Source organism: Prosopis cineraria, unplaced genomic scaffold (genome assembly GCF_029017545.1).
Source record: "Prosopis cineraria cultivar Desert tree isolate PC_DT_omini unplaced genomic scaffold, ASM2901754v1 PC10, whole genome shotgun sequence".
In the NCBI taxonomy this organism is placed as follows: Eukaryota; Viridiplantae; Streptophyta; class Magnoliopsida; order Fabales; family Fabaceae; genus Prosopis; species Prosopis cineraria.
Window position 1 is genome coordinate 66,614 of NW_026555341.1, and position 25,274 is coordinate 91,887.

Consider the following 25,274-nt stretch of genomic DNA (forward strand, 5'->3'; position numbering starts at 1 on the left):
ATCCAAATAAATTTAATTTAAATTGAGTCCCAGTCACCTAGATTACCTCCTTTAATTGGAACTATAAAAGCTCATGTCTTTAAAAATAAAATGACATTGACCAAATTTTTTTTTTTCTGTCATTGAAAAACATACTGACCCGAAAAAAAAGGTCTTTACGGCGTCGTATCGCCTTCGTAAATCAAAGTACCTCGTCTCTCGTCAGTCGTCTGCCAGCGTGACGTGAGTATACAGTGCATCCCATAAAGGCTGCCGTTTCAGCCGGAACATTTGGAATTGTAAAGATTGCTGAACGTACGAGGGGGGTAGCATAAAGGAACGAAGGCTGGATAAGTTAGGGCTTAGCATATTCAACTTACTGTTTTTGCTATTTAGGGTTTGGTTGTTCCTGTAGCCTTGAATTTGTTGCAGGTAATTTTGCATTTATTTATTTCTCTTTTTAATTACAATTTGAAATGTGAAAAAGAAGACCTCCGAGCTGCACGCAGTTTTGGCTAAAAATACTAGGGTTTAGTTCCAACTAGTTTTCTTTTTCTTGTTTTGGGTGGAGGGGCATCGAAGGCATTTTTCTTTTTCTCATGTTTCCGTATACGCAGGTTTAGGGGTTTGTGCTTTCTCATGCGCGGTTAAAATTGGAGATGAGTAATGCCAACGAAAGCGAGGAATCTGGCCAGAAAGTGCCAGAGGGTGGGGACCAAAGCAAGCAATTGATTGATGCACAGGTTCAACTCGATGCTGCTTCTACTTCTTTTCCAGAAGAAATAGCTACGAATCTTGTTGAAAATGTGAAGGTAGAGGCACCTCCTGGTGATAAAAATCTGGAACCAGGGATTATGTCGGAGGGTACTCAACAACAAGAAGCTCAAAATATTCTTCACCCCGTCCCAGTTGAATCCAATGGTCATATTTTGGTTAAAACCGAGTCAGAACACGTATCAGATGTGAAGAATGAGGTCAAAGAATTATCACAGGCACATACGGGCATAGAGCGTGACGCTGCTGTTGGTGAGAAAAATGCGGATACTGCTGAAACAGTTAAGGATGTCAAGCCTGAAGCTTGTGAAGTCACTGCCAGTAAAACTTGCAACAATGGTGATTCCTCACCCTCGGGTCATAACGAACTTGCAACGCTGCAATCTGTTCCCGTTGATACAAAAGCTGGGATTGAGAATGGCATAAAAGTTGAGAGTAAGGTCCATGAAGAGCATGCTGCAACACTTGTAGATAAAGGGAATTCAAACACAAAGCACTCTTTTTTAGATGTTGACTATGATGGGAATGAGTCAGGTACCGAAGCAGAGCAGTCTGCTTTTATGAAGGAGCTTGAAAATTTCTTTAGGGAGAGGAGCATGGAATTTAAACCTCCTAAGTTCTATGGAGAGGGGCTTAATTGTCTAAAGTGAGTTTTTCCTGTTCATTGAAATTTAGTTTTACTATGGCATAAATAATATAAATTCTGAATTTTTATCTAATTCACCTGAATGCTTAATTGGTGGAAAATAAGGTTGTGGAGAGCGGTGACCAGATTGGGTGGCTATGACAAGGTACACTTGCGTGCCTGTGTTCAAATTTTGTTTTTTTCCTCCTTTTCCATTGATGCACTCTTATTATTTTATGTAGCTTTTTTCTCAACCTGGGTAGAGATATTTGATGCCCGTAGTTTAATATTTTTCGGTGGTGTTAACCAGTTGAATTCTATCATGACAAATTGGAAATCGCATGAATATCTGTATGTACGTTTGTATGTTTGTATGCGTGTGCATGTGTTATGGAGTCACCTTATCCCTGAATCTTGCATTCTAATTTTTAAGTGAGGGACTCTGGTAAGTAGGGTCAACTAGGGTCAACTATATGAATTGCGCGATATCATTATGCTCTATCAACAACTAAACCTTTGGGTGTATTGCACTAAAATTAGTTAATTGATTGAAGTTCATCCAACTTTATATACATTCATGTTGTGTAATATTGCTTTTTTTATGTGTGAGTATGTAGTGTCTTTGATACTAACTCGATCTAAAGAACCTTTAGTTTGTGTTTGGTAGAGGGAGACTTAAAAGACTCAAATCTATCATATGCTTTTAATGTTTCCATTTGAAGAGAATGAAGAAAGCAGCTGGGGGGGGGTTAGGTCCAGTGGAAATGGCAAAAGAATCCTTGTATGCCTTGTAAGATAGATTATTATGAGCTATACTTGGCATTCAAGTATCAACCCAAACTAAACTTGTTGAAAATACCTGTAGGTGGTAGGGGTTGGGTTATTGATGTGAGATGGATTCATAAAAAAGGAGGTTCTTGTTATAATCCAGAAACAATTTGTATATTTATTTCACAGAAACGTGAAATCAAAGTAGGTGATGAAGTTGTTGGAAGACGTGGCAAATTAAGGTTTGAACCTTCACTGGGAGAGGTGTTCACATTTAGTATTCGATTGTGCCTCGAACAAGATTACTTCCAATAGGAGAATACTTGTGAGCAATTAAAAAAAAAAAAGAATGAAGTAAGCAAAGAGGTTTTTGTTGCTAACTAGTGGGACCTATTTGCATGACCCAGCAAAAATTTGATTTTTTTTTCCTACCATTCTTTGAATCACAGGAGAATTGTAGCATTCATCCATATAGGGTCAAATTGCACAGATTCTTCCAATTTGGCCAATGGTCTATGAGATTTCCAATTCTTCCTACGATATGCATAAACTGGGGTCTATATTTTTGCAAATCATATGATTTAATGATGCTGACCTTGTAAGGATGAGTTGCATGGTTATGCAGTTCAAAGAAATATAGGAAACTTGAAAATGTTTCAGCTTGAACAATTGGGTCCATTACAGGCTACTGAAAAAGTCTAAATCTTTTCATCTGTCCAAAACTTCAAATAAGAACATTTAGGGGTATATGATGGAATGAGAAAAATAAAACTGAGTTTTGACTCGCACAACAAAAAGCTGACATTTTTGTGTTAGTCTTGTGGCTATGTATGCATCTCTCTGCCAATCTCAAATTAGTGGTCCCTTATACACAGTCTGCAAGCTAGGTTGCAAATCGATGGAATGTATGATTTCTTAACTAGATGCAAGCAGATATATATTAATTCCCTCCATCCCATTTTATAAGACATTTTTTTGGTAAAATTACAAGTCAAATAAATATAATTTGAAATCTTAATCTTAATTTTTCTATAAATTTCCAAAAAAATACCCTTCATTTAATAAGGGAAAGAGATAAAGAAATATATTGAAAGAGTGAAATAATGAGGGGTAATATTGAGATAACCAGCATTAATGAAGCCTCATTTTTCTTCAAAACATCATATATTTTGGAACACCAAATCACCTCCAAAAATGTTTGATAAAATGGAGTGGAGGGAGTACATGATAAGACAGAGTTTTGACTCATGATGAAAACTTTGCATCTCTGTCAGTGTTGTTGATGTGTGCCGCATGTTTGTCACTGTTAATCTCAAAGGGGAGGTTCCTTAGACGGTGCCTATAAGCTAGGTTGTAAACTAACAATGTTTGTTTCTTGACTAGATACAAACACATATAGATTGCATAATAAATTGCTTTTGAATGATAGTTACTTGAAAATTTTTATAATTAGTATATAGTATATGATGGAATCAGTTTTATATTTTTAAATAATATGTTAGAAATTCCCGTTTGATTATCTTCCTTTTATATTCTTAGTATATATAAGTTTGTAACTTGGAATAGTTTTGGTAACATAAGTTTAGGGATGATAAATCATTTTTAAAATAAAATCAACATAATGAATTTTAATCTAATACTTAGAGTGAAAAAGAACATTTAATTATCAGTCAAATGATGATGTCTGAATATCAAAGATATTATATCTAATATCATCAATGCATCTTAAATTTTATATGGGTTGGATTTAGTTGAATGGAATTTACTTAGGTATTTTGTTTGATTTATAAATATAGACATCTTTATCATTCTTTATGTCTTTTAAGTATCTATTCTCCACTAATTCTTTGATTGCATATTATTTATTATTGATTATTCACAATTTGAAAATAAGCTATCTAAATTTGTGATCTGTGCTGTGATTTGATAAACTATGACTAGCATACCAAATGCCTCTTAATCGATGTTGAAATATTGCTTTGTTTGGTTACAAGTTTTGATGAATCAATTAGTTGATAACTTAGGAAGCTCCTTTGCTTTCATCATTGCATCTGCATTGTAGAAATTGTTCTAACTCTAATGCATTTGGTGTGATTTTTACCATAGGATAAATGGCTTGTTTCTTAAAAAGGGGATGCTAATTGGACACTGCTGGAAATTTGTTTAAATGGTTGTTTTCATTGTTGCCAAGGCATATGTCTGACTGACTTGTGTTTATTGATAGGTAACCTCATGTAAGTTATGGCGGCAAGTTGGAGAATCATTCAAGCCTCCAAAGTAAGGGACAGCACATACTTTCTCATCATGAACCTGTTTAATTGAACTTTGGTTACCATGAAGATTTGTGGCCTTTGAACTAATGCCGCATTTTCACCTTTTAAAATTGCCTAAACATTGAGGGGTATCATTTTTGGAAGCATGGAATTGGAACTGAATGGTTTTAGGCAGACAAATTGGATGCCTAGTGTCTTACATCTCTTGAATGCTGTCGGATGTCATGTTTGCAATGTGTGTTGTGAATATGTTGCTTGTTATGTCATTATGCAATGACAGTCTTCATGGAAAGGTCGTTGGGAGCAATTGAAGTGTCAATATCTGTCAGAAGGAATTATAAACGAAGAGTTTATTATCAATAGCTTTTACAATTGTAACTGTACCCCTTTCCTCCAACCTTACTGATTTTTGGTTAGGAATTGCCATTAATTCATAACAATATGTACCTCCAATAGAAAGGGTTGGGGGGAAGGAAAAGACGAAAGCGTCCTTGTCCGAAAGGATGGTATTAGAAGCAACAACAATAGTTGAAAAAGTAGGAAATTGTTGGTAAATAGCAATCAAATCCTCCCAAGTAGAATCTTCAACATTGGAGTGCTTCCAACGAACTAGAACTTGAGTAATAGGCAAATTGTCAAACTTTACAATATTCTGGCCAAGGATTTTGTCAAGTTCAAGGAAAAGGAAAATTTATACTTAAATAGTGGCATCATTGATTCTCCTATAATGCACGCAAAAGTGCCAAGACCTATCCTTTTTCTGCATCAAGACTACATATGATGTATTTAGTGATCAAATCTTGTGGAAGGTGGAAGTGGAGTTGTCTTAACAAACATCATAGTAAGACTCCAAAACGTAAGCCAATTGTTGTTGTTCCTTCAATAATGGAGTGCCATTTGACAAGCCCACTTTTTGTTGGTTTTCCATGTGGATGAGTAACCCTTACTCAGCAGCATGAAGAATTCAAGGAACCAACACTTCCTCCTTGGGTAATCCGCCTATACAACCCACACCTCTAATGACAAGAATTCCTATTCGAATGAAATGCCATCACTTTATGGCCTATATCCAAAGGTAATTCTCCCAACCTAGCCTTGAAACTAAAGTTCTACATGACATGCTATAAGCCCTTGCATTTCTTTGTAGCCCACATGCATCTCACACTGTCTCCTTCACATCCTTGATTTCTTGTGTTGCAAGTCCCCAGCTTTTTGCTGGGTTAGCATCAATAGCACTGTGTGCGTTACTTATGTTTATCAAAACAAAAACTTATTGCTTCTTAATCTTCATAGTTGAAGCAATATACTTTCCTTCAATGGTATTCACAATTCCTATCGATTTCTCTTGCTCTTCTCCCTCTATGGCATCCATCAACTCCATCATCTTGCACTGACAAAGAGAAAAGTTGTGATTCCTTGCACTTATCACCAGGTGAAAATTTTGTAGAGCTCTAGAAACAAAGCCCTTTGTTACTTCTCTCTTCCATTTCCTTTTAAGATGTCTAGCTAGCTTGGAGCTATTGCCAGAGCTGTCAATTGAGCTAGAAACCATCTGACTCTTTTTCCTTGCAACTTGCAGTTTTGAAAGAGCCCCTATCAAACTTGAGACTCTGCTGACTCCTGCACTTACTACACTTCCACTACCACTCAATAAACAAGGTGCAGCTCTTTGAGTTTGAAAGAGTATGCTCATGCACAACCTAAATTGGAGAACCTATTGGGATAAGGCTTGTTGTTTCATAACTAGTATTGAAAGCTTAGAAACACTCATTGCATTTGAATGTCTTGAGCCTCCAATGTATCAACTTATCATAACCTCATTATGTACGTCAACCTTCGTCTTTAATTCCTCGAATTGCTCTTCATACTTTTCAACATAACCAAAACCTTCTGTCTCAAGTTCTTGATCACCATAATTGGATTCACACGTCACACATCAATGACCTTTGCCTCAATCTCCTTGTACTACTCTCACTAGTGACCTTTCTACTTTTCATCATAAAATTTGGGTGCTGCCTTGATATCCATTTCTCTACATGGATATTGGAGCTTAATGTCATGCACCACCACCATCTCATCCACCTCAAAGAACTGTTAACACCTATACACTAACTGGAGCATTGTAGTGTGTCTGGTTTGTTAGTTGAGCCACATACAATCTGAATTGAGGCATTGTCACTGGTCCGCTAGAGCTTGACTTTTTAGTTGATTTCACCTCCATGGTTGTTCATAGGTAGCATTGTCATCTTCTCAACCATATCAACTATAAATGCTTCAATTTGAGCTGCAAATTACTGCAAATCTCCAAGATTGTGAGTATTCTGTTCCAGTTAAGTTTGATTGTTCTCAGCTATTGTAGCTTGAAGCTCCAGTTGATACTTGATCTCCAAATCTCTCCGGTGATTGCATCTATGGTGCCATTGAGCCAAAGTGGCTCTGACATAATATTGATTTTGGGAAGTAAGTAATGAAGAGTTTATTCATCAATAGCATTTGCAAGTGTACCTAGAGGACTATTTATAGGCCACTCTAACCATTTTCTCCAACACGACTGATATACCCTCCCTAGTTATTTACCCATTGGTAGTGAGGAATTGTGAATTATTCGTAACAATACTAAATTAATTATGATTGATGAATCTATTGAATTATCCTAGCTAGATCAGTTTCGAAACTGGTATAATGGTTCCTTCCTTCCCCCACCCAAGTACTTGTTTCTTGGCTTCCACTTTTATTTGCTTTCATTTTATTGGATGTTGGGGGAGAGGACACTTTGAGTCATTTAAATTGAAAGTTTTGTTATTTCATGGTCTGGTGATATGTTTATGTTTTCTCCAACTTTTGTAGGACATGTACAACTGTATCATGGACATTTCGAGGATTTTATGAAAAGGTAATTTTAGATTAATGAACTGTAATTAGCTTTCTCTCATTTATTACTTCTGTTAAGCTGGCTTCAAATATTTATTTGCCCATGTTTGACATGGATGGAGTTCAATAAAGCTTATAGACTTAGTCGGCTAACAGTTTACTCATTTTCAAAATATCTGATGAGTGCATCAGTTGTTTTCCCTTTGGAATTGCACCGTCTGGTGTAGGCTCATATCCTTTAGATTTTTTTAATATTCACCTGTAGCCTTATTTGTGCTGCTTATAATATGTTACCCCAGGCTCTTCTTGATTATGAAAGGCATAAAACAAAAGGTGGTGAGCTTACTGTTCCTATTGCTTCTCATTCAGAGCCTATAAATATTGAAAATCAGGTATTATGTGAACTACTGTCTGATCTCTTAGCATGATTAATGTTATGAGGGCCAAATTGTGGGTGAATTTTTTCCTCTTCATTGACTTGAAGAGCATGGTTGGATACAGCTTTTCTGTGCAGCTTTTTACGTTTGCATGGATTTCTTTTCTTTTCTTTTCTCTTTTTCTTTTTTTGAGCAAAGCATGGATTTCAAAACTACCTTTTTGAGACACAAAATTTATACTTTTGCTGAAAGTCCATTTGCATCTTAAAACGAACACATTAAACTTTTGGGCATTCCATTCTATCAAAGTATCAGAAATAAAATGGGAATAGTTATAAAGTCACTTGGCATCCCACAAGTTATATTATTTAGCATGCTACAGGCTGTAACTGTGGAGTTAGTAAATGATTTTCTTTTTCTTTTGTTTTTTTGAGAGATATACAATTTACTGTTTTAACTATCAGTTTGAATCACTTCAGAGTTCAGATATGCTTTATCTTTACAAGGCTTAGGCGTGAGTTTAAAGTAGATCTGATGTCATTGACTTGAAGTCATTTATTGTGTAAAAAGCGCTAGAAGTTCACAATGTTAATTGAAAATGATTAGATTGTTTATGCCATCATACAATTCCCTAAAGTCCCTCATTTAGTTGCATTAAGATTGAAAATTGAACAGCGTCACTGTCCACATTTGCATCTTACAATCCTTTTTGCCTGATGACTGCGTGTAATTAGGCTTCAGCATCAGGTAGGGCACGGAGAGATGCTGCAGCACGGGCCATGCAAGGTTGGCACTCACAACGCCTTCTTGGCAATGGTGAAGTTAGTGACCCAATTATTAAGGTCTGGTTTATATTTGAGATTCTGATACAAGTTCTCCTAGATATTTTGTTTACTGGATTTTTCATGGCAATGTAACCATATAATGCATTTGTTTTCTTTAGGATAGGACATCCATGCCCATGCAGAAGCGTGAAAAGCAGCTTAAAAGCATCAGTATGACCCTTTCATCCTAATTGTTGTTTTTGACAGTGTTATTTGTGCTAAATGGTTCTAACTATTGGATCACTTCCTCTGATTGGGTCAGACTTATTAAAACGCAAGAAACCATCTTACATGGATAATGCAGTCAAAGCAGCACGCAGTAAACCATCAAAGCCACAGTTAAGATGACATTTTCTGTTTCTCTTTTCTTTTGTTTGCTGTGCTTGCTTTCTCATTTATTGGATTATTTGTTTAGTTAATCGTTCATGAAATGTGACACGTCCCTATTGGATGTTATACTAAGGCAATTGGCATTATGGTTCTTTTACTAACTTGTCTTCTGCGTTGATGTCTGTGGCTATTTTAGATTGGACACAGCAGTTGTTGATGTGGGACCTCCTGCTGATTGGGTAAAGATAAATGTCCAAAAAACTGTAAGTTAATTTGTCTTGTGTTGAAATTGGAGATAATCTGTGTATGTAATTAACTCAGCAAAATGTTTTTTGTGTACAGAAAGATTGTTTTGAGGTCTACGCATTAGTTCCTGGCCTTCTACGAGAAGAGGTAACCGGGATATATTCTCGTTTCTGTTATCTGTACTTCATATGTTTCCTTTTCTCTGACTTGTCTGGCACACTCTGAAAAAGAATGAAATGGAAAATTGAATTAAAGCAATCTTTGATGATAAAACATGGCTTTCTGTTCTTCACAAAAGTAAGAGAGATAAAAATGATTAACTGTTGACTTTAAGTAATCATTATACAGGCATAACAGACATTGTATAGAAAATAAAAAGAAGAAAAGGAATACATAATGGACTTCTAGTATTGGTGTTTGTGAGGTTGGCTATATGGATTGTACAACACTTTAAGTAATCAACAACCAAATCTTTATATATATATTGTTAATCAAAACGTCTCTTTCAGTAACCCAGTCATGTAAGATCTAATTTTTGAAATTTTCCTTCATCTAGGCTTGTTGGGTTTTACATGTATTTGAATGTTTGATAGAATTACAAATATTTTTAACTCAATCTTGCGGACACAAGAAGCAACAAGTCCCCAAAAAAATAAAAAGTAAATAAAAATAAAGTAAAAAGTTTACAATACTGAAACTGATTTGAGAATACTTCTATTGTTTAGAGCTTAAACATAGAATTTGTCATTGGTTTTCATTATATGTGCTTTTTAAAACCAGGTCCGTGTTCAGTCAGATCCAGCAGGACGCTTGGTCATTAGTGGTGAACCTGAGCATCCTGATAATCCTTGGGGGGTGACACCTTTCAAAAAGGTAGTCTTCTATTTCATCTGCAAGGAAAAAAGACGTATCTGGTCATCTCTCATTTTCCTACAACAGCTCATGCTGCGACCTTTTTAACTTGATAGCATCACAAGTTTTGATTATACGTTGCAACGCCCAGGCAGCCCCACCCCAAAATTAGAATATTCACAGTAGCACTGCTGAATTTCAAGTGAAACAATCAATCATTTTTTGGCATTTTGAATCAAAATATCTGTGATTTCACTGAACCTACCACTTTTCTGCGATACCCTTTTGTGAGCAATTCATGCATTAGAAGTCAACTGACATTTCATGACATACTCCCTCCGTCCCTATCTATAAGAAGTTTTTTAAAATCTTTTTTTGTCCCTTACTATAAGGGGTTGTTAGCATTTTTTAATGAATGGACCATTATACCCTTATTAAATTGAAAAGAAAAAAAGATAAGTACTATCATTAATTTATTTTGGAAAAAGATTCATTTTTTATTTACAATAATTAGGGGCAAAGTTGGAATGTTATATTTTTAATTAGATAACTAACTTTTATTGGTTTGTGTGATTCGATTAAAAATATTTTATATACAGAGACGGAGATAGTATGTGCTGAAAGTGTGTACTGTTTAAGTTGCCTATATTTATCCAAAAGAGAAATACCATCTTGCCTTGCGGACCTGGATTTAATTTATGTTGTTAGTACTTCAGGAGTAATTCTAAATGCTCCAAATTGACGTGGGAGAGTATGCCAAGTAACAGGGAAAGGACTCATCTCATGTCTGACACCTCGAGGATATCCTTGATTGTCATACCGAAATGAAAAATGTCCCCGTCTTGTTCCTCCCACATTTATGTTTCGTATAAGTGTGCATGCTACTCATGTGTGTAAGTACTTGATTAATGTAGGTTGTAAGCTTGCCTTCAAGGATTGATCCTCATCAGACATCGGCTGTGGTTACATTGCACGGACAGCTGTTTGTTCGTGTCCCATTTGAACAATCAGAGTAGTGGTTGCTGTTGCATACGTGATTTGTTCAACTTGATCCCATTTAGAGAAATGGATCCCGCCTTTTAGTAGACAACTTTTCGAGCTCAGTGGAGTGTATATTCTATGTTAATTAATGTTTAATATTTTAGTATATGTTTTCTCAAGAATTGCATTGTGATCCTGTCTCAAATATTTTATAGTTAGGATTTTACTGTAGTATATCTCAAATATTATGTAGCTAGCTGTTGATTTTTTTTCTTTTTTGGTTCTGGTAGTTGTCGTCTATTTTTTTTTTTTCCCATTTCTTGATCAATCTATAATATACCTCCCAAAACATTTATGAAACTGAAAATTACTTCTCTCGCAAGTTATTTTGTTGGAGGTTGCAGGATGACCTGGATCATGTATATACGTTGCATAATAACTGGACTAGGGGTTCTGCGTTTTCCATGAGCATACTTTCATGGGAGAAAGACAGTTAGGTCCAATGCATTGAATTAATGATAGTTAAATTTTTGATAATTTTTTTTAAATAATATAAAAATATTGATTCTGATGATTACAAATTTAAATCTTAATTATAAATAAATTTTTTAGTATCTCTTGTAATGGAAATTTATGTTTTAACTGAATTAATTTTACAATCTTTTCAACAAATTTGATGGAGATTTAATGATCATTAATTTAATCCTTTTGGGAGCTAACCTACATTCTTCCTAATTATTGGTAGTGGCCTGCTTATTAGGTAATTAGTGATATTAATGTCACGAAAATATCGTGTTCATTTGGAAGATGGGTAAAGGAAATGTTTTTTTAAATCTGAATTGTTCAGTTTTTTTAACATGGATCATAGATTTACGCAACGCAACTGGAATATGGGTTCTGAGTTTTCTGCAAGCGTAGTTTTGTTGATATTGGTCTTCTCCCGAGGGAATTAATCCTATTAACGCTAGGAAAATATCTTTTGTTCATTTGAAAGATGGGTAAAGGAATGTATTTTCTCTTAAAAATTGATACGTAAAAAAATAATGAAAATTGAAAAACATTTATATGTTTTACATAAAATTTAGTTGCTTTAAATTTTATTCTACAATAAGGACTTCATTCATCCTTAAAACAATCCCATAAAAAACAAAAAATCCTTAAAACAATCATTCATTGCACAAGGGCGTTTTTTTTTTTTAAGATTTTTGCATCAAACCAAACAAATAGCCGAATATTTATTATATTTTGTATTATGACTGATCTATTATATTGTTACAATTATATATCAATGATAAACTTTTTATAAATTTTAAATTTTTAATGATAAATCATTGTATATCAATGATTAACTTTTTGCATATTAATGTAAATTGGCTATACTTTTAAATTTTTAAAAATTTAATCCATATTTTTTGGAGATTTTTTTTTTAACCAGTGGGCCATTTTATCATTTTTTTTAAATTATTTTTATCACTCGCCCATGTGAAGGCAAGATGAGAACCAGTGACATGCTTCGAGATTTAGATCAATTGAATATAACTACCCTTAATTTTTTTTCTTATCAAAACAACTATTTTTCTTTTGTTTTTTTTTTTGGAGCGAGTTCCTTTAAATAGTAATTGTTGACAATTCATAATTCAAACCTAAATACGGAAAAAATCTAAAGGCTGGCCATTAAAGGTTGATTTTCAGTTTTTTTTAAAAAAGTTGATTTTTAAGCAAAATCGCTAAAGGTAAGTTGTACTCAATATACCTGTGTCCTATCAAATCATGCAAAATGAAACTTAATAAGTTAATAAAATTAATAAAAATTTAATATAAATAAATAATTTATAAAAGATTCTATGTTAAGTATACAAAATTAAGTATACGAATTTCTCCAATTGCAAAAGCATCTAGTAAACAAGCATAATTCCTTCACACGTGCACGATTCTATACTATTATACACGAAGGCAATAATTTTCCAAAAAACACAGAAAAGGGCGCCCCGGTCTTGTCTTGATAAATTCGTATCAAAACTGAAGAGTTTGAAGCACACCGCAGATAGCGAACCCTTGTGTTTCTTTTAACATATTTCGTCCACACAATACACGGATATAATAAATAGATTTTTTCCCCAGAACGCATTCCGCGTATAAACAATGAAGGATGTGATAATTTTTGTGCACAAAAAAGATATCAACAATATTTTAAATAAAATAATACTCATTTTACATGAAATGTATTTCAAAAATATTCCTCACAACATAAATCCCTCCTCACTTCTCAGGCAGTCACCATGGATGCCAAGTCCAATTCTTCATCCGAGTTTATCACCTCTTCATAATCATAATAAGCATTCACCTGCATCACAGAATACGGAATTACAAACAAAAAATCAACACAACTTCACCCACAAAAGCTACAACACAAATCAAAACCGCATTTACAACCAATTCAAGGTCCTCACAATAACGATTACACTAAAGCTTATTAGGATCTTAGGATAATTTGAACTTTGTTTGGTTTATATTCTCATTTTTTGTTTATAAAAACTGTTTTGCAATACAGTTCTCAAAATTACTTTTTAAAGCAAAACAAAATAAAAATCTGTTTAATTACGTTAACTTAAAAACAGTTTTGAAATTAAAAAATAGGCTGATAATGTGGTTGCAGATGATTAATGGTTGCAGATAAAAATTAATCAAGCAGACTATATTTTTAAATAATCAAATGTAATGTGTTTTGAAAATAAGAAATAAAATGAAAATAAATTTAAGATGTTTCCATTCTTTTGTTTTTAAAAACAAGAAATGAGAAAAAATATGAAAACAATTAAATCCAAAATATTTATCCAAATTTTTTTTTTTAACACAAACCAAACAGGCTTCTATTCATCGGTTTATGGGCAATTATTTTTTTTTACCTTGGGCCTTGGTATAACTGCTTCAAAGCAATGAAATACTGGATTGTCAAAATGCGGGGGTTCAAGGACAACATAAGCGCCTTTGTTATTATACCTGTCATCTGTTGCCTGCAGGAAAAACAGTGCCTAGATTGAAGGAACTCCAAAACAGTTTAACCCAGAAACGAATTTTATGGGGAAAAAAGGGGTTAAAAGTACAAATTTAATTATGAACTATTTTTTAAAGAATACCAAATAGCTTATACTATCAAGTGATGCAAAATAGATTATCAACTAATTAAAAACAGAGCATCTAGCATCTACCGTTCATTTTGAGTCAAACATAATTTCTCCCTCTCTCTCTAGATCTTTTCTCTCTAGCCCTCACTCCCACAGATTCCCATTGTTGCAGATTCTAGAAAGCTCGAAGATGATGAAACAGAGGTGTCCAAAGTGTTCAGGACTTCCGCAGATTCAGACTCCAAATGCTATAGGGTCATGGTGAACAGCTTTTACAAGCTTGAGCCAGCTTATTCAGATTTCTACAGGAACGTTCTTGGAAGAAATCCTTGGAACATAGGCCCAGCCTCGCTCTGAACTAACGACACAGAAGTAAAAGCAAACAGGCGAAATCAAGCTTTAGCCTCAAACATAAACCATGAATGCCTGAAGTGGCTGGACCACAAGGAACCAAACTCAGTGATTTACGTATGCTTTGGAAGCACCACAACGTTCACTAACGAGCTATTAAAGAAGACAGCTTTGGGTTTGGAGGCATCAGGGTTGGAATTTATCTGGGCTATAAATAAGATCAAGTAAGATGATGACACAAAAAACAAAGCATGGTTCCCAAGAGGATTCGAAAACACAACGAAAGAGAAGGACTGATTTTGAGAAACTGGGCTAATTCTTGGACGCAGAGTAGTGGGAGCATTTATGACACAGTATGGATGGAACTTGGTGATGGAAGCTGTGGATGCAGGTGCAAAGAGGAAGAGATCGATGAGAGGGTTAGAGAGAGAAGATTTGGAGAGAGAGGGAGAAATTAACGTCATTTGCTCAAACCTAACGGTTGGAGCTAGATGCTCTATTTTCTTTAGTTGACAATTTATTTTGCATCACTTAATAACATAGGCTATCCAGTATTCGTCAGAAAATAATTCGTGACTAACTTTGCACCTTTATCCAAAAAAAAAAAGAAAGAAAGAAGAGTTAATGATCATCTTAAACCTTAAACTATTGCAAGAATAGCATCTTAAATCCTAAACTTTTAAAATGCGCAAAAAACTTCTCTCAACTTCTAAATTCCAAGCACCTGAAACCCCGCAGTTAAGTTAGAAAAAACAACCATTATTTGTAAGGGTCAAGATTAGTGCCACATCAACATATGACTAGGCCTCACCACTATAAAAGTAACAATTGTTTTCTCCAACTTAATAGTGAGATTTCAGACTCTCATAATTTAGAAGTTGAGAGGAGTTTTAACATATTTCAGAAGTTCAAGATTCTTACTATTCGCCCAATAAGTTAGGATCTAAAATGCTCATTAACCCAAAAGATTGAGTGATGAATCACATTGGGCGGTTCAACTAATAAGCATTTTTTACATAAAATACACAAACAGGAAATTCACAAATAAGCATTTTTTACATAAAATACACAAACAGGAAATTCACATTCATTTTAGCAAGACAAAAAGGAAATTGGCAACTATTTTTTGACATAAAGCACACAAACAGGAAATTTAAGCGAGATCAAATCTCTGCAGCAAACAAATCTAATTTGTAACAGGATAGAAGCATAACAAAGCAAACAACCATCTTGCATCAAATTACAATTGCAGGCAAGACTACAAGAAATAAAAGAATATAAAGAATTCAACCTCCGGCCTAGATAAGGAAGACATCATGAATATATGAATATTTGATATGGAATACTACACAGAATGCATTTAAAGTTTCCATTACTTCCTCATACATGTGCTTGAGTAATGTGCACCAAGCATAAGACATGATCTTTCCCTGCTTCAACTACACTATAACCACAATAAGGAGGGACCAGAAGTACAGAAGTCAAAGAACAATGGCTTGACTCAATTTGCACTGTTTGTTCACATCACAATTAATAATATTGCTTTAATTGACATAGTGCAAGGCCACATGTCATGACTGGTTCACACAATTCCTACTCTTGAAATGAATAGTAACCAGCTAATAAAAGAGCTGTTTCAGAGAAGATTATCGACTATTTTTTCTATCAGACAATTCAAAAATTCTAAATACCTTCGAGCTTTTGGTTCTTCTCAAAAATAAAAGATTAACAATGCATTTATGTCCTGTTAGATATAGGAGAGAGAGAGATAGGGAAAGGGAATGGGTGGGGGAAAAGAGCTTTCCTGATGTTTGGTACAAGCCAGACTGCTATCCTCAGAAATCATCAATTCCCTCATTTGCGGGAGAGGACATCTCTAATTTATGAGAGGAAATGTACTGGTTCCTGGGAATCATCTTTCTTGACAAATTTGCCCCTCCTAGCCTAATTAACTAGCCACTTGAAAGCAGAGGACTTTTGCCACAAAATATTCCCCACATGAAAGTTGTTGATGCTGTCACCAGAGAGCTGCACACAAGCTCCCAACCCATGACAGTCATTCACTGCTATGATAGCCAGTCATCATGCTACAGATCTTCCCCTGGTGCCACTTTTTGGTTTTGCCGTTAGCTTCCTCATGATCGTCTCAAACCATTGTATTTGCAGTCATTGCCGTCACTTAAGACCAGCTGCTGGCATGTAACCGTCACCAGAAGATATGAAGAGTTGTGCAATTTTCCTTCTATGGATCTCTATGAAATTTATGAAATTTGCTTACCCAATTGTCACTTGATCTTTCAAGCAGAGGAATTGCTCCGCACTTCTTTGACAGAGAACGGACAACAGGTTTCTAGGAAAGGAATTTGTGTCAGTTAACAGCTCATTCCATTTTAGTCTTGCTTTTATATGGTCTCCAATAACTTTTCATCCATGCCAAACATGCATTGATGTTAGAAAATTCCATTTCTTGAAAAGGCCGATTCCCATTTCTTACTTTGTACCAAACGGAGCCAAAGAAGTATTTGCATATCATTACTATGTTATATCCCTTTGGAAGCTTTTTTGCATCCAACACGGCAAGCCATTGCAAGGAGCAGGCGAGTAGCTATTCAGCAATTCTTTCTTCTTTGAAACATCACTAAAGACAGAGTTTCATAGATGTAGTTTGGTTGTATCATACAGAATTCCTTTCATCGAGTCTCACTGAAGCTATTTATCCTAAGCATCTTTTTTTTTTTTTTGACCGAAATTTATCCTAAGCATTCTAGCTGCACAGTATAATGGCAATAAAGTTCTCATTTAAATGAGAAACTCAGCATGTTAATTATTTCGCATTGAAGAGAAAAGTTAGCATGAGTGAATAGTATAAATCAAACTAAGTGTTAGGCCCTGACACATAAGAGTCAGACCTCAACAGAGAAGGACCAGGCAGATAGAACAAGTCAAACGAAGCCAAGAGGAGTGAAAAAAACCTGAAACTGTGGGTAATCTGGAGCACTGAAAAGGGTGATCATCTTTCCAGAGTCCACAATATGATCGATAGTGTAACCTTCATCCATTCCATCAAAACCATCCCTCTTTTCTCTCGCATCAGGACCTTCATGTGACCTGATGATAAACTGGCCGAACAAATGTGATAAGACATGCATCAGTAATATTCTTAAGCAAAAGGCTACATTTTGATTTCATAAACAGGATAAATTAGAAAATATCACATCCACAAAGTAGGGAGTAAAGGAAAAATAGAATGGAATTACATGAAGCTATGATAAAAATAGTGGGCAAATACATGTCTCGTCGCTCTGCTTCATGGACAAATGAGGTAGATGCATGATGAAGCACTAAAGTTATTTGATCATTTTGTAGTTGATTAATTATTAAGGTTGCCAGCCTTCCATGCATATCCACATGCTCAAATAAATTGTTATAATCAGTTATACAGCTCAACAACCATGACGCATACACGAAGGGCATAGGAATATTACACACATTGAGAATAGATAGCAAAATTTATATGCTGTGGAAGTACTGGGCCACATAGGTAAGAAATTACCAACAAATGCATGAAAATCTCAATCAGATATATTTGACTTATGTTTGAGCATGTTTAGAGTATAAGTGCCAGTACGTGATAAAATTGGACACATTTTTTACTAGCGTCAGTGCTTCATGTACTGAGCACAGACAATCACTCAACTGCTTGTCCATTTGGATAACTCGTGTACAAAGAAATGACCCATGCAAGAACCCAGTTCCAATCAGAAATGAACAAGGATACAAGCCAACAAGGATACAAGCCAATAATCCACCCAAGAACTCTAGCTATCAAATAATTTTCTCACATTGCACTTCAAAAATTCAACTTCGCCTATGTTTTATAGCAAGTCCCAAGCCCAAACAAAAGAGGAGGGTTGTGTTAAGCCCTTAACAGCCAATGTAAAACTTTGTTGAATCTCACATGGATATAGACAATAGACATTTTTACACTAATGCTAGGTCGTTGCCTGTAAGTAATGCGCTGCATGGCTCGAGTACAGTAATAACTGAGTTAGGACTGCTGCATCGACGCTCGAATGTAGTGTTAAATAAGCAAGAGCTACTGCATTATTTTGAACAAGCACAGCTAAAGAAGTTAGTGCATGTGAGCAAGATCAGACTTGGTACTTGGAATGTTAGGGCCTTGACTGGTAAATCTATAGAGGTGGTAGAAGTTATGATTAAGAGAAAAATTAACATCTTGTGCCTGCAGGAGACTAAATGTGCTAGTGGACAAGCTAAGGATGTCCAAGGTTTCAAACTCTGGTTTACTAGGAAAGTAAACACACACAATAGGGTGGGTATCATTGTCGAATTGTCGATAAGGAGTGGAAGAAAAACGTGATAGAAGTTAACAAAATTGGAGACAGAATGATTTCCTTAAAAATGATCATCGGATGGGAGATTATCAATATTTCCAACGCTTATGCAACTCAAGTTAGGACAGAAGCCAATCTTAAAGAATTATTTTGAGGAAACTTGGAGGGGTTGATCGAAAGCATACCACATAATGAAAAGATCTTTATTGAAGGAGATTTTAATGAACATGTCAAGAGGGAGGCAGGTCATTATACAAGGGTGCATGGTGGCTTGGGTTTTGGGGAACTAAATAATGAAGGACAACATATCATTGATTTCTCTTTGGCATATGACTTCAAGATTGCCAATATCTATTTCAAGAAGAAGGATGAGCATCTCATCACTTATAAAAGCGAAGCTTTAAGGTCACAAATTGATTTCTTTTTGGTAAGGAACGTGGATAGAAGACTTTGTAAAAATTGTAAGGTGATTTCTGAGAATGCTGTTATGACACAACACAAGATCCTTGTCCTTGATATGTGTATTATGAGTAAAAGCAAAAAGCATCGACAAGTAATAACTTCAAGGATTAAATGGTGGCAATTAAAAGGTGAAGAGAGAAATTTTCAAGAGAAATCTCTTGGCTGAAGGAATTTGGGAGGCTCGAGGAAGTGCTAATACCTTGTGGGAACACTTGGCTGTGAAGATAAGGAAGATTGTAAAAAAAGTTTTGGGAGAATCAAGAGGTTTTGGTCTGAGAGATAAGGAGTCTTAGTGATGGAATGATAGCATATAGGAAAAAATCAAGTATAAAAAGGAGTGTTTCAAAACCATCCATTTGTGCAATGATAATGAAAATTGAAAAAAGTATCATATGGCTAAAAGAGAAACTAAGAAGGCCGTGAGTGAAGCTCATTCTAAAGCATTTGAAGAGTTTTATAATGGTCTTAAGACAAATGATGAAGAACAAAAAATTTATAAGATTGCTAAGAGTAAGGAAAGAAAATCAAGAGATTTAAAACAAGTGAGGTGTATAAAGGATGAAGAGGGAATTGTTTTGGTCACAAATAATGATATTAAAAGCAGATGAAAGACATACTTTTCTAAACTTTTCAATGATGATGGGAATTCGTCAATTAACTTGAAAGATTTAATAACTCCTAAAAGAGAATAAAATTTGTCATTTTATTGAAGAATCTGAGCTTGGGAAATGAGAGAAGCTCTTAAGAAAATGGCAAATGACAGAGCCAATGAACCTGATTGTATCTCTATTGAAATATGAAAATGTTTGGGTGAAGAAGGAGTGCAGTGGTTAACTAAGTTATTTAATGAGATATTACAATCCAAGAGAATGCCAAACGATTGGAGGAAAAGCATCTTAATTCCTGTTTATAAAGATAAAGGAGATATTCAGAATTGTGTCAACTATAGATGAAATAAACTTATGAGTCATATTATGGGGAAATAGTGATTGGGCATAGGTTGAGATTGAAAACTAGTATTTCTAAGAATCAATTCAGCTTCATATCAGGGAGAGCAACTACAGAAGCGATTTATTTACTAAGGGGATTAATGAAAAAGTATCATTGTAAAGGAAAAGATTTACATATGGTTTTCATTGATTTAGAAAAAGCTTATTATCGTATATCGAGAAAAGTACTTTGTAAGGCATTGGAAAAGAAAAGTATTCGGGTTGTCTATATTCGAGCCATACAAACCATATATGAAAGGGCAACAACTAGTATAAGAATGCTTGGTAGTAAAATAAAAGATTTTTCTATAAAAATTGGACTGTATCAAGGATCATCTTTAAGTCTTCATTTGTTTGATCTAGCCTTAGATGTTTTAACTGAACATATTCAAGAGAAAATTCTTAAACACATGCTCCTTGCAAAAGATATAGTTCTTATTGCAAAGGCAAGAAAAGAGATAAATTGTAAACTTAAGTTATGGAAGAAGATATTGAAGTCAAAAAGTTTCCGCCTAAGTAGGAGTAAAACAGAATATTTACATTGCAATTTTGATAGGATCAATGAGCAGTAACTTGGAAGTGAAATTGGGTGATCAGACCATACCTCAAATGGAAAAGTTTAGATATCTGGGAGCAATTATTCAATAAAATGGGAAAATTGATAGAGATATTGTACATAAAATACAAGCAGGGTGGTTTAATTAGAGAAAAGCTAAAGAAGTTATCTGCAAGCGTAAAGTACCTGATAAGTTTAAAGGAAAGTTGTATTGAACTGCTATAAGTTAGGCTTTGACGAAACACCTAGAGTATAAAGTTAGAATAGCAGAGATGAAAATGTTGAGATAGATGTGTGAATATACACATAAAGACAAAATTTGAAATGAGCGAATACAGGAAAAAGTGAGCGTGGTATCTATTGAACGAAAAATGGTAAAAAATTGTTTATAGTGATTCGGACATGTACAAAGAAAACCACGGGAGGCACTTGTGAGGAAAGTGAAATAAATGACTTTGAACCTTGTCAAGAAGGATAGAGGAAGACCGAAAAGAACACTTTTAGAGGTTGTTAAGCAAGAACTTTTAATTAACAATATTTCTAAAAATTTAATAAATGATAGAGTACAATGACGTCATATAATCCATGTGGCCGACTCCATCTAGTGGGGTAAGGCTTGTTGTTGTTGTTGTTGTACTTCAAAAATTCACAGCAAAGTCCAGTTTCATAAGGTACGTATTTGATTTTACCCCCTTAAAATAAGCTTTTCCTTTTGACATAGGGAAATATCATGCTAAAAATATATGCATCAGTTATCATTACATGGTCTTAATAGCTTCACTTGGAGAAGTGCAACTAAGCGAGCAAGGATTCTGAAGCTCACAAGAGGAAAAAAGTCAAAACTTAGAAACAATTTGTCCGTTGAGGACCAGAAATCTTGTGCAAATAACCGATATAGGATAATATACACTCCCATAGTTATCAATATATGAAAACGTTATTCTTTTGGTTATAAATATGTCATGAAAATCACCACAAACAAAAACATCCCAAGAACAATGGCAACCAGATTAGTACCTTTAGTTGATACTTCTTCAAGAATTCCTCAGTACAATCAGGACCCCACAATAAGCCAATGCCTCTTTCTTTGTTCGGAGAAAGGCCAGGAGTTTGCGAAGGATCAGACCACAAAACATCGCCAGGAATCAGGTTTGAACCTTCCCAAGGAGGATCAAGAACTGATCGCCGAGCTTTAGATAATTCTTCCAACGAACCAAGAGACAAGGTTTTATTATCAGGGATGGAATAATTCTTACGGTTCCTCTTTCCTTTTAATCTCTTCGATGGAGTCACAGATACACTGCGGAAAAGTCCTCCATGAGCTGTGTATACACGTCCAGCTATAATAGATGCCAAAGGAAGACCTTCAAAGCATCCCAAACATTTCCGATATACATGCTTACCTTTATCACTGTACTTTGCCATAACTTCCTTCTCAAAGCCATAAACAGATGTACAGTATTTTGATTCGTGATTCCCACGCAGTAAATACACATTATGCGGCATAAACACCTGAGCAAAATAAAATGGAGTGGCATTAACATAAACTAAAAGACTTTATACCACAATGACAAGAAGATTATACCCATTTTCAGTAATTAGAGCTTGGTTGGTGATAATAAAGCAAATACTAGCTTATTATTACTAGTTTAGACATTCACATATTAGCGACGATAACTAAACTATAGCATCGAATATGTACTGTAACCGCGTAGGACAGAGTATAACGTAAGATTGGCATCGGCAAAAAATCAAATTTCATGAACAATAAGGAACTTACGCTACATCGCATACAAAATGTGTGTGTGTGTGTGCGCGCGCGCGCGCTAGCTTTCTTGTGTAACAAAGAAGAATAAGCACCTAGCAAAGAAATTAGGACCACCGACCACTGCCCCAGCAACGGATCAAGTGAGAATTGTTCAAAAAGAAAAAATGCAATAGAATCGCAAAATATAAAAGGAGAAATTTTGAATAGGAAAGTCCGACATTTACCTTCCACGCTAACAAGAGTAAGAAAGTTTCCAGACCCCAAGCTCCTCTATCAACATAATCCCCATTGAAGACGAATATGCGATTTTGAGAAGGATAACCAGCATCCCTAAGGAGGAACAATAGATCATGCAATTGGCCGTGAACGTCCCCCACAACGACAACTGCGGAAGCAGCTCGGTCCCGGGAGTCAGAATTGGGTTGAAAGGGGTCTACAGATACACAGTTAGGTTCTTTGTGAAGCATTTTGGAAGCCACAAGGATGAGAGAGTCGAAGACATGGACCGGGAAAACACAAGGAAATTCAGAAGGGGAGAGGTTCTTGGAAGACCAGTCGAAGCAAGCCATAAGATTATAGATCCAATCGAGACTAAGCTTTCCATCCTGGGGCCACGATACAGGTAGTTCGAGTTCTGGAGGCGGGGACAAAGATGCGGATGAGTGAGGTGGGTTTTGGTCACTGTTCAAAGGAGAGGTAGCAGAACCATTGACGGCCGAGGTGGGAACTGAATCAAGCGGAGAAGGCTCTGCTGTATCAGCAGAAATGATCATTGTAGACGAAGACATTGTACAAGAAGTGCCTGAATTTGAAGCGGACGCATTCATAGAACAATCCCCTTGTTTTCTGTAATTTAGGGCATGTCCCGTGATTTCTGGAATTATAAATCTAAACTTTAAGGTCGTACAGAATACGTTTCCCTGAATTATATACTAGCGGTACTCCAAACAAGTTTGTGTAACTGTGTATATTTAGAACAGAGACTTGTGCTTTGTTCGGTTTGGAGTTGCTGTAGCTGTCGGAAGTCGGAACCCTAGCGTTTCAACGCCAAAGGGAAACAGGGAAATATGGTCCTCTACAGGCTACAACCTGGGATACGGTAATCATTGCATAGCTACACGTGCTACACAATTTTGCTCAGGTTCTTTTGGGACAATTGCACCGAAGCCCATAATCATCAACAAATTGTCAAATTTGCATCTGAAAGCTAAATCTGAAATAATCATGCAGGTTCAAAGATATCGCTAATAATTTATTTTTTTAAAAAGATGAAAGTGTTCCTTTAAAAAATTCACAATAAACATCTATAAGAAACATTTGAAATTCATTTATTAACAATTAAATGTCTATTTATTTCATATAATTTACATAATTTGTACTTAAAATAGAAAAATTTATAAGTTATCCAAATGATATTTTTACATAAAATTTTGAAAAGTTTTAATCTTTGTTAAAATATTAAGTTCTCCAAAATAAAATTTTACTCTGATTTCATAAAGCTTTATCACTAATCGAGTATAATTACTATAAAAGACACCCATTTTAAAAAACTATCAAGAAAATCAAAAATCTTACTAATTGAATGATCACCTTTGATTCTATTTTTAGATAAACAAATAGATGTGTTTATTTATTTGCCATCAAACATTCCAAGATAGTTTTGATACTAGGCTTTTTGACTATCCACCACCTAATTATAGAAAATCTTATAATTTTAGACATGACTTAATTTTTGTCTCTTTGCTCAAATTTTTCATGATCTCATATAATGAGATGCAAATCTTGGTAAATAAAGGGAAACAAGGCAACATCAATCTAAAAAATAAGATGTGATGCTACAAAGGAAGCCATTCCAAAAAAAAAAAGTCACTTGAATATAAAATCAAAAGACAAGTGAACTAGTGCCGCCAAAGTGTTTTTTTTTTTACCATAGTTCACATTTAATAGCCACAAAATCAATCTATTAATTAAATCACACACTACTATAATAATCAGGGTTAATGTTCCAACTTAACCAATATCCTAACAGGAAATACTTAACCATGATTATAAAGGCACAAGCACGAGTTAAATAAAAACTTTTTGAAAATGAGATCTTAATTAATATCTATTTCCAAGACCATTTGATCTCAAGCACACCAAATGAGAGTAATCAAACAAATGGAAGAACGAGATAATCCAAAAATAGGGTTACAACATTATTGGGACAAAATTGTCATTCTCCACGACTTAAGCATAACAATAATAATTTGACCCCCCTTAATTTAACTAATCAAACATACCCACCTTAAGAGTTAACATAATGTTACATTCCATAAACCATCGTTGGGCATCAATATCCCAATTCACATGTATAAATCTATCATGAACAAATCCATGTCAAAATCTCTAGCCCAAAACACAAACCTCATGGGCTTGGTTCAACAAAACCAAAAAGACATGCATAAAATCCACCAAATTACATTCATCAAACACTTAAAATATATCCTTTATCCCACCATAAGCCCACATGAGCTTAATCCAACCAAAAAAGGGCTAGTTATACAAACTCATCAATCCTCAAATTCAATTACAATTACAATGCATAAATGTTATCCCTAATTGACAATATATAAATATAATCTAAATCCCTTGAACATAAAGTAAACAAAAGGCATTATAAACTATAAGAGACTAGTTGTTAGCCTTCAGTTCGTTTCCCTTACCATTAACTAAAGCATCACTTGTAAGATGTCAATCATGGGGCAAGATAATTAAATATCTCAATA

General features: G+C 34.9%; 2 protein-coding genes across 6 annotated transcripts; one reads left to right on the forward strand and one right to left on the reverse strand.

The window, feature by feature from the left end:
- The first annotated feature begins 252 nt into the window (after positions 1-252).
- LOC129284429 (AT-rich interactive domain-containing protein 3-like) lies at positions 253-11,173 on the forward strand. Its single transcript, XM_054919911.1, has 13 exons — positions 253-411; positions 597-1,399; positions 1,505-1,544; positions 4,371-4,423; positions 7,267-7,312; positions 7,590-7,682; positions 8,402-8,509; positions 8,611-8,662; positions 8,754-8,829; positions 9,018-9,084; positions 9,164-9,214; positions 9,848-9,940; positions 10,834-11,173. The coding sequence occupies exons 2-13, from the start codon at positions 639-641 to the stop codon at positions 10,933-10,935; spliced, it is 1,542 nt and encodes a 513-aa protein (XP_054775886.1). The 5' UTR covers positions 253-411; positions 597-638; the 3' UTR covers positions 10,936-11,173.
- Positions 11,174-12,894: 1,721 nt separating this feature from the next.
- Positions 12,895-23,602, reverse strand: LOC129284430 (serine/threonine-protein phosphatase 7). 5 transcript variants are annotated; one of them, XM_054919914.1, is made up of 6 exons: positions 22,731-23,597; positions 21,756-22,250; positions 17,349-17,495; positions 13,807-13,914; positions 13,130-13,244; positions 12,895-13,003 (listed from the first exon to the last, which is right to left on the reverse strand). In XM_054919914.1, the coding sequence occupies exons 1-5, from the start codon at positions 23,331-23,333 to the stop codon at positions 13,167-13,169; spliced, it is 1,431 nt and encodes a 476-aa protein (XP_054775889.1). In that variant the 5' UTR covers positions 23,334-23,597; the 3' UTR covers positions 12,895-13,003; positions 13,130-13,166. The 5 variants fall into 5 exon arrangements, with proteins under 5 accessions (XP_054775889.1, XP_054775892.1, XP_054775888.1 ...); XM_054919917.1 differs by lacking the exon at positions 12,895-13,003 and having other exon boundaries at positions 13,076-13,244; positions 21,756-22,060; positions 22,142-22,250; positions 22,731-23,599; XM_054919913.1 differs by lacking the exon at positions 12,895-13,003 and having other exon boundaries at positions 13,076-13,244.
- Between the last annotated feature and the right edge of the window lie 1,672 nt (positions 23,603-25,274).

What these genes read in the sequence shown, in the direction of transcription:
- LOC129284429 (XM_054919911.1), top strand. Translation starts at nt 639, where the DNA reads ATGAGTAATGCCAACGAAAGCGAGGAATCTGGCCAGAAAGTGCCAGAG. An exon ending in GAGGGGCTTAATTGTCTAAA is followed by an intron (nt 1,400 to 1,504) that starts GTGAGTTTTTCC and finishes GTGGAAAATAAG; the next exon opens with GTTGTGGAGAGCGGTGACCA. An exon ending in CTATAAATATTGAAAATCAG is followed by an intron (nt 7,683 to 8,401) that starts GTATTATGTGAA and finishes GCGTGTAATTAG; the next exon opens with GCTTCAGCATCAGGTAGGGC.
- LOC129284430 (XM_054919914.1), bottom strand. Translation starts at nt 23,333, where the DNA reads ATGAATGCGTCCGCTTCAAATTCAGGCACTTCTTGTACAATGTCTTCG. An exon ending in TGAAGAAGTATCAACTAAAG is followed by an intron (nt 17,496 to 21,755) that starts GTACTAATCTGG and finishes TTGTTCGGCCAG; the next exon opens with TTTATCATCAGGTCACATGA. An exon ending in CAGATTACCCACAGTTTCAG is followed by an intron (nt 13,915 to 17,348) that starts GTTTTTTTCACT and finishes TTTTTCCTGCAG; the next exon opens with GCAACAGATGACAGGTATAA.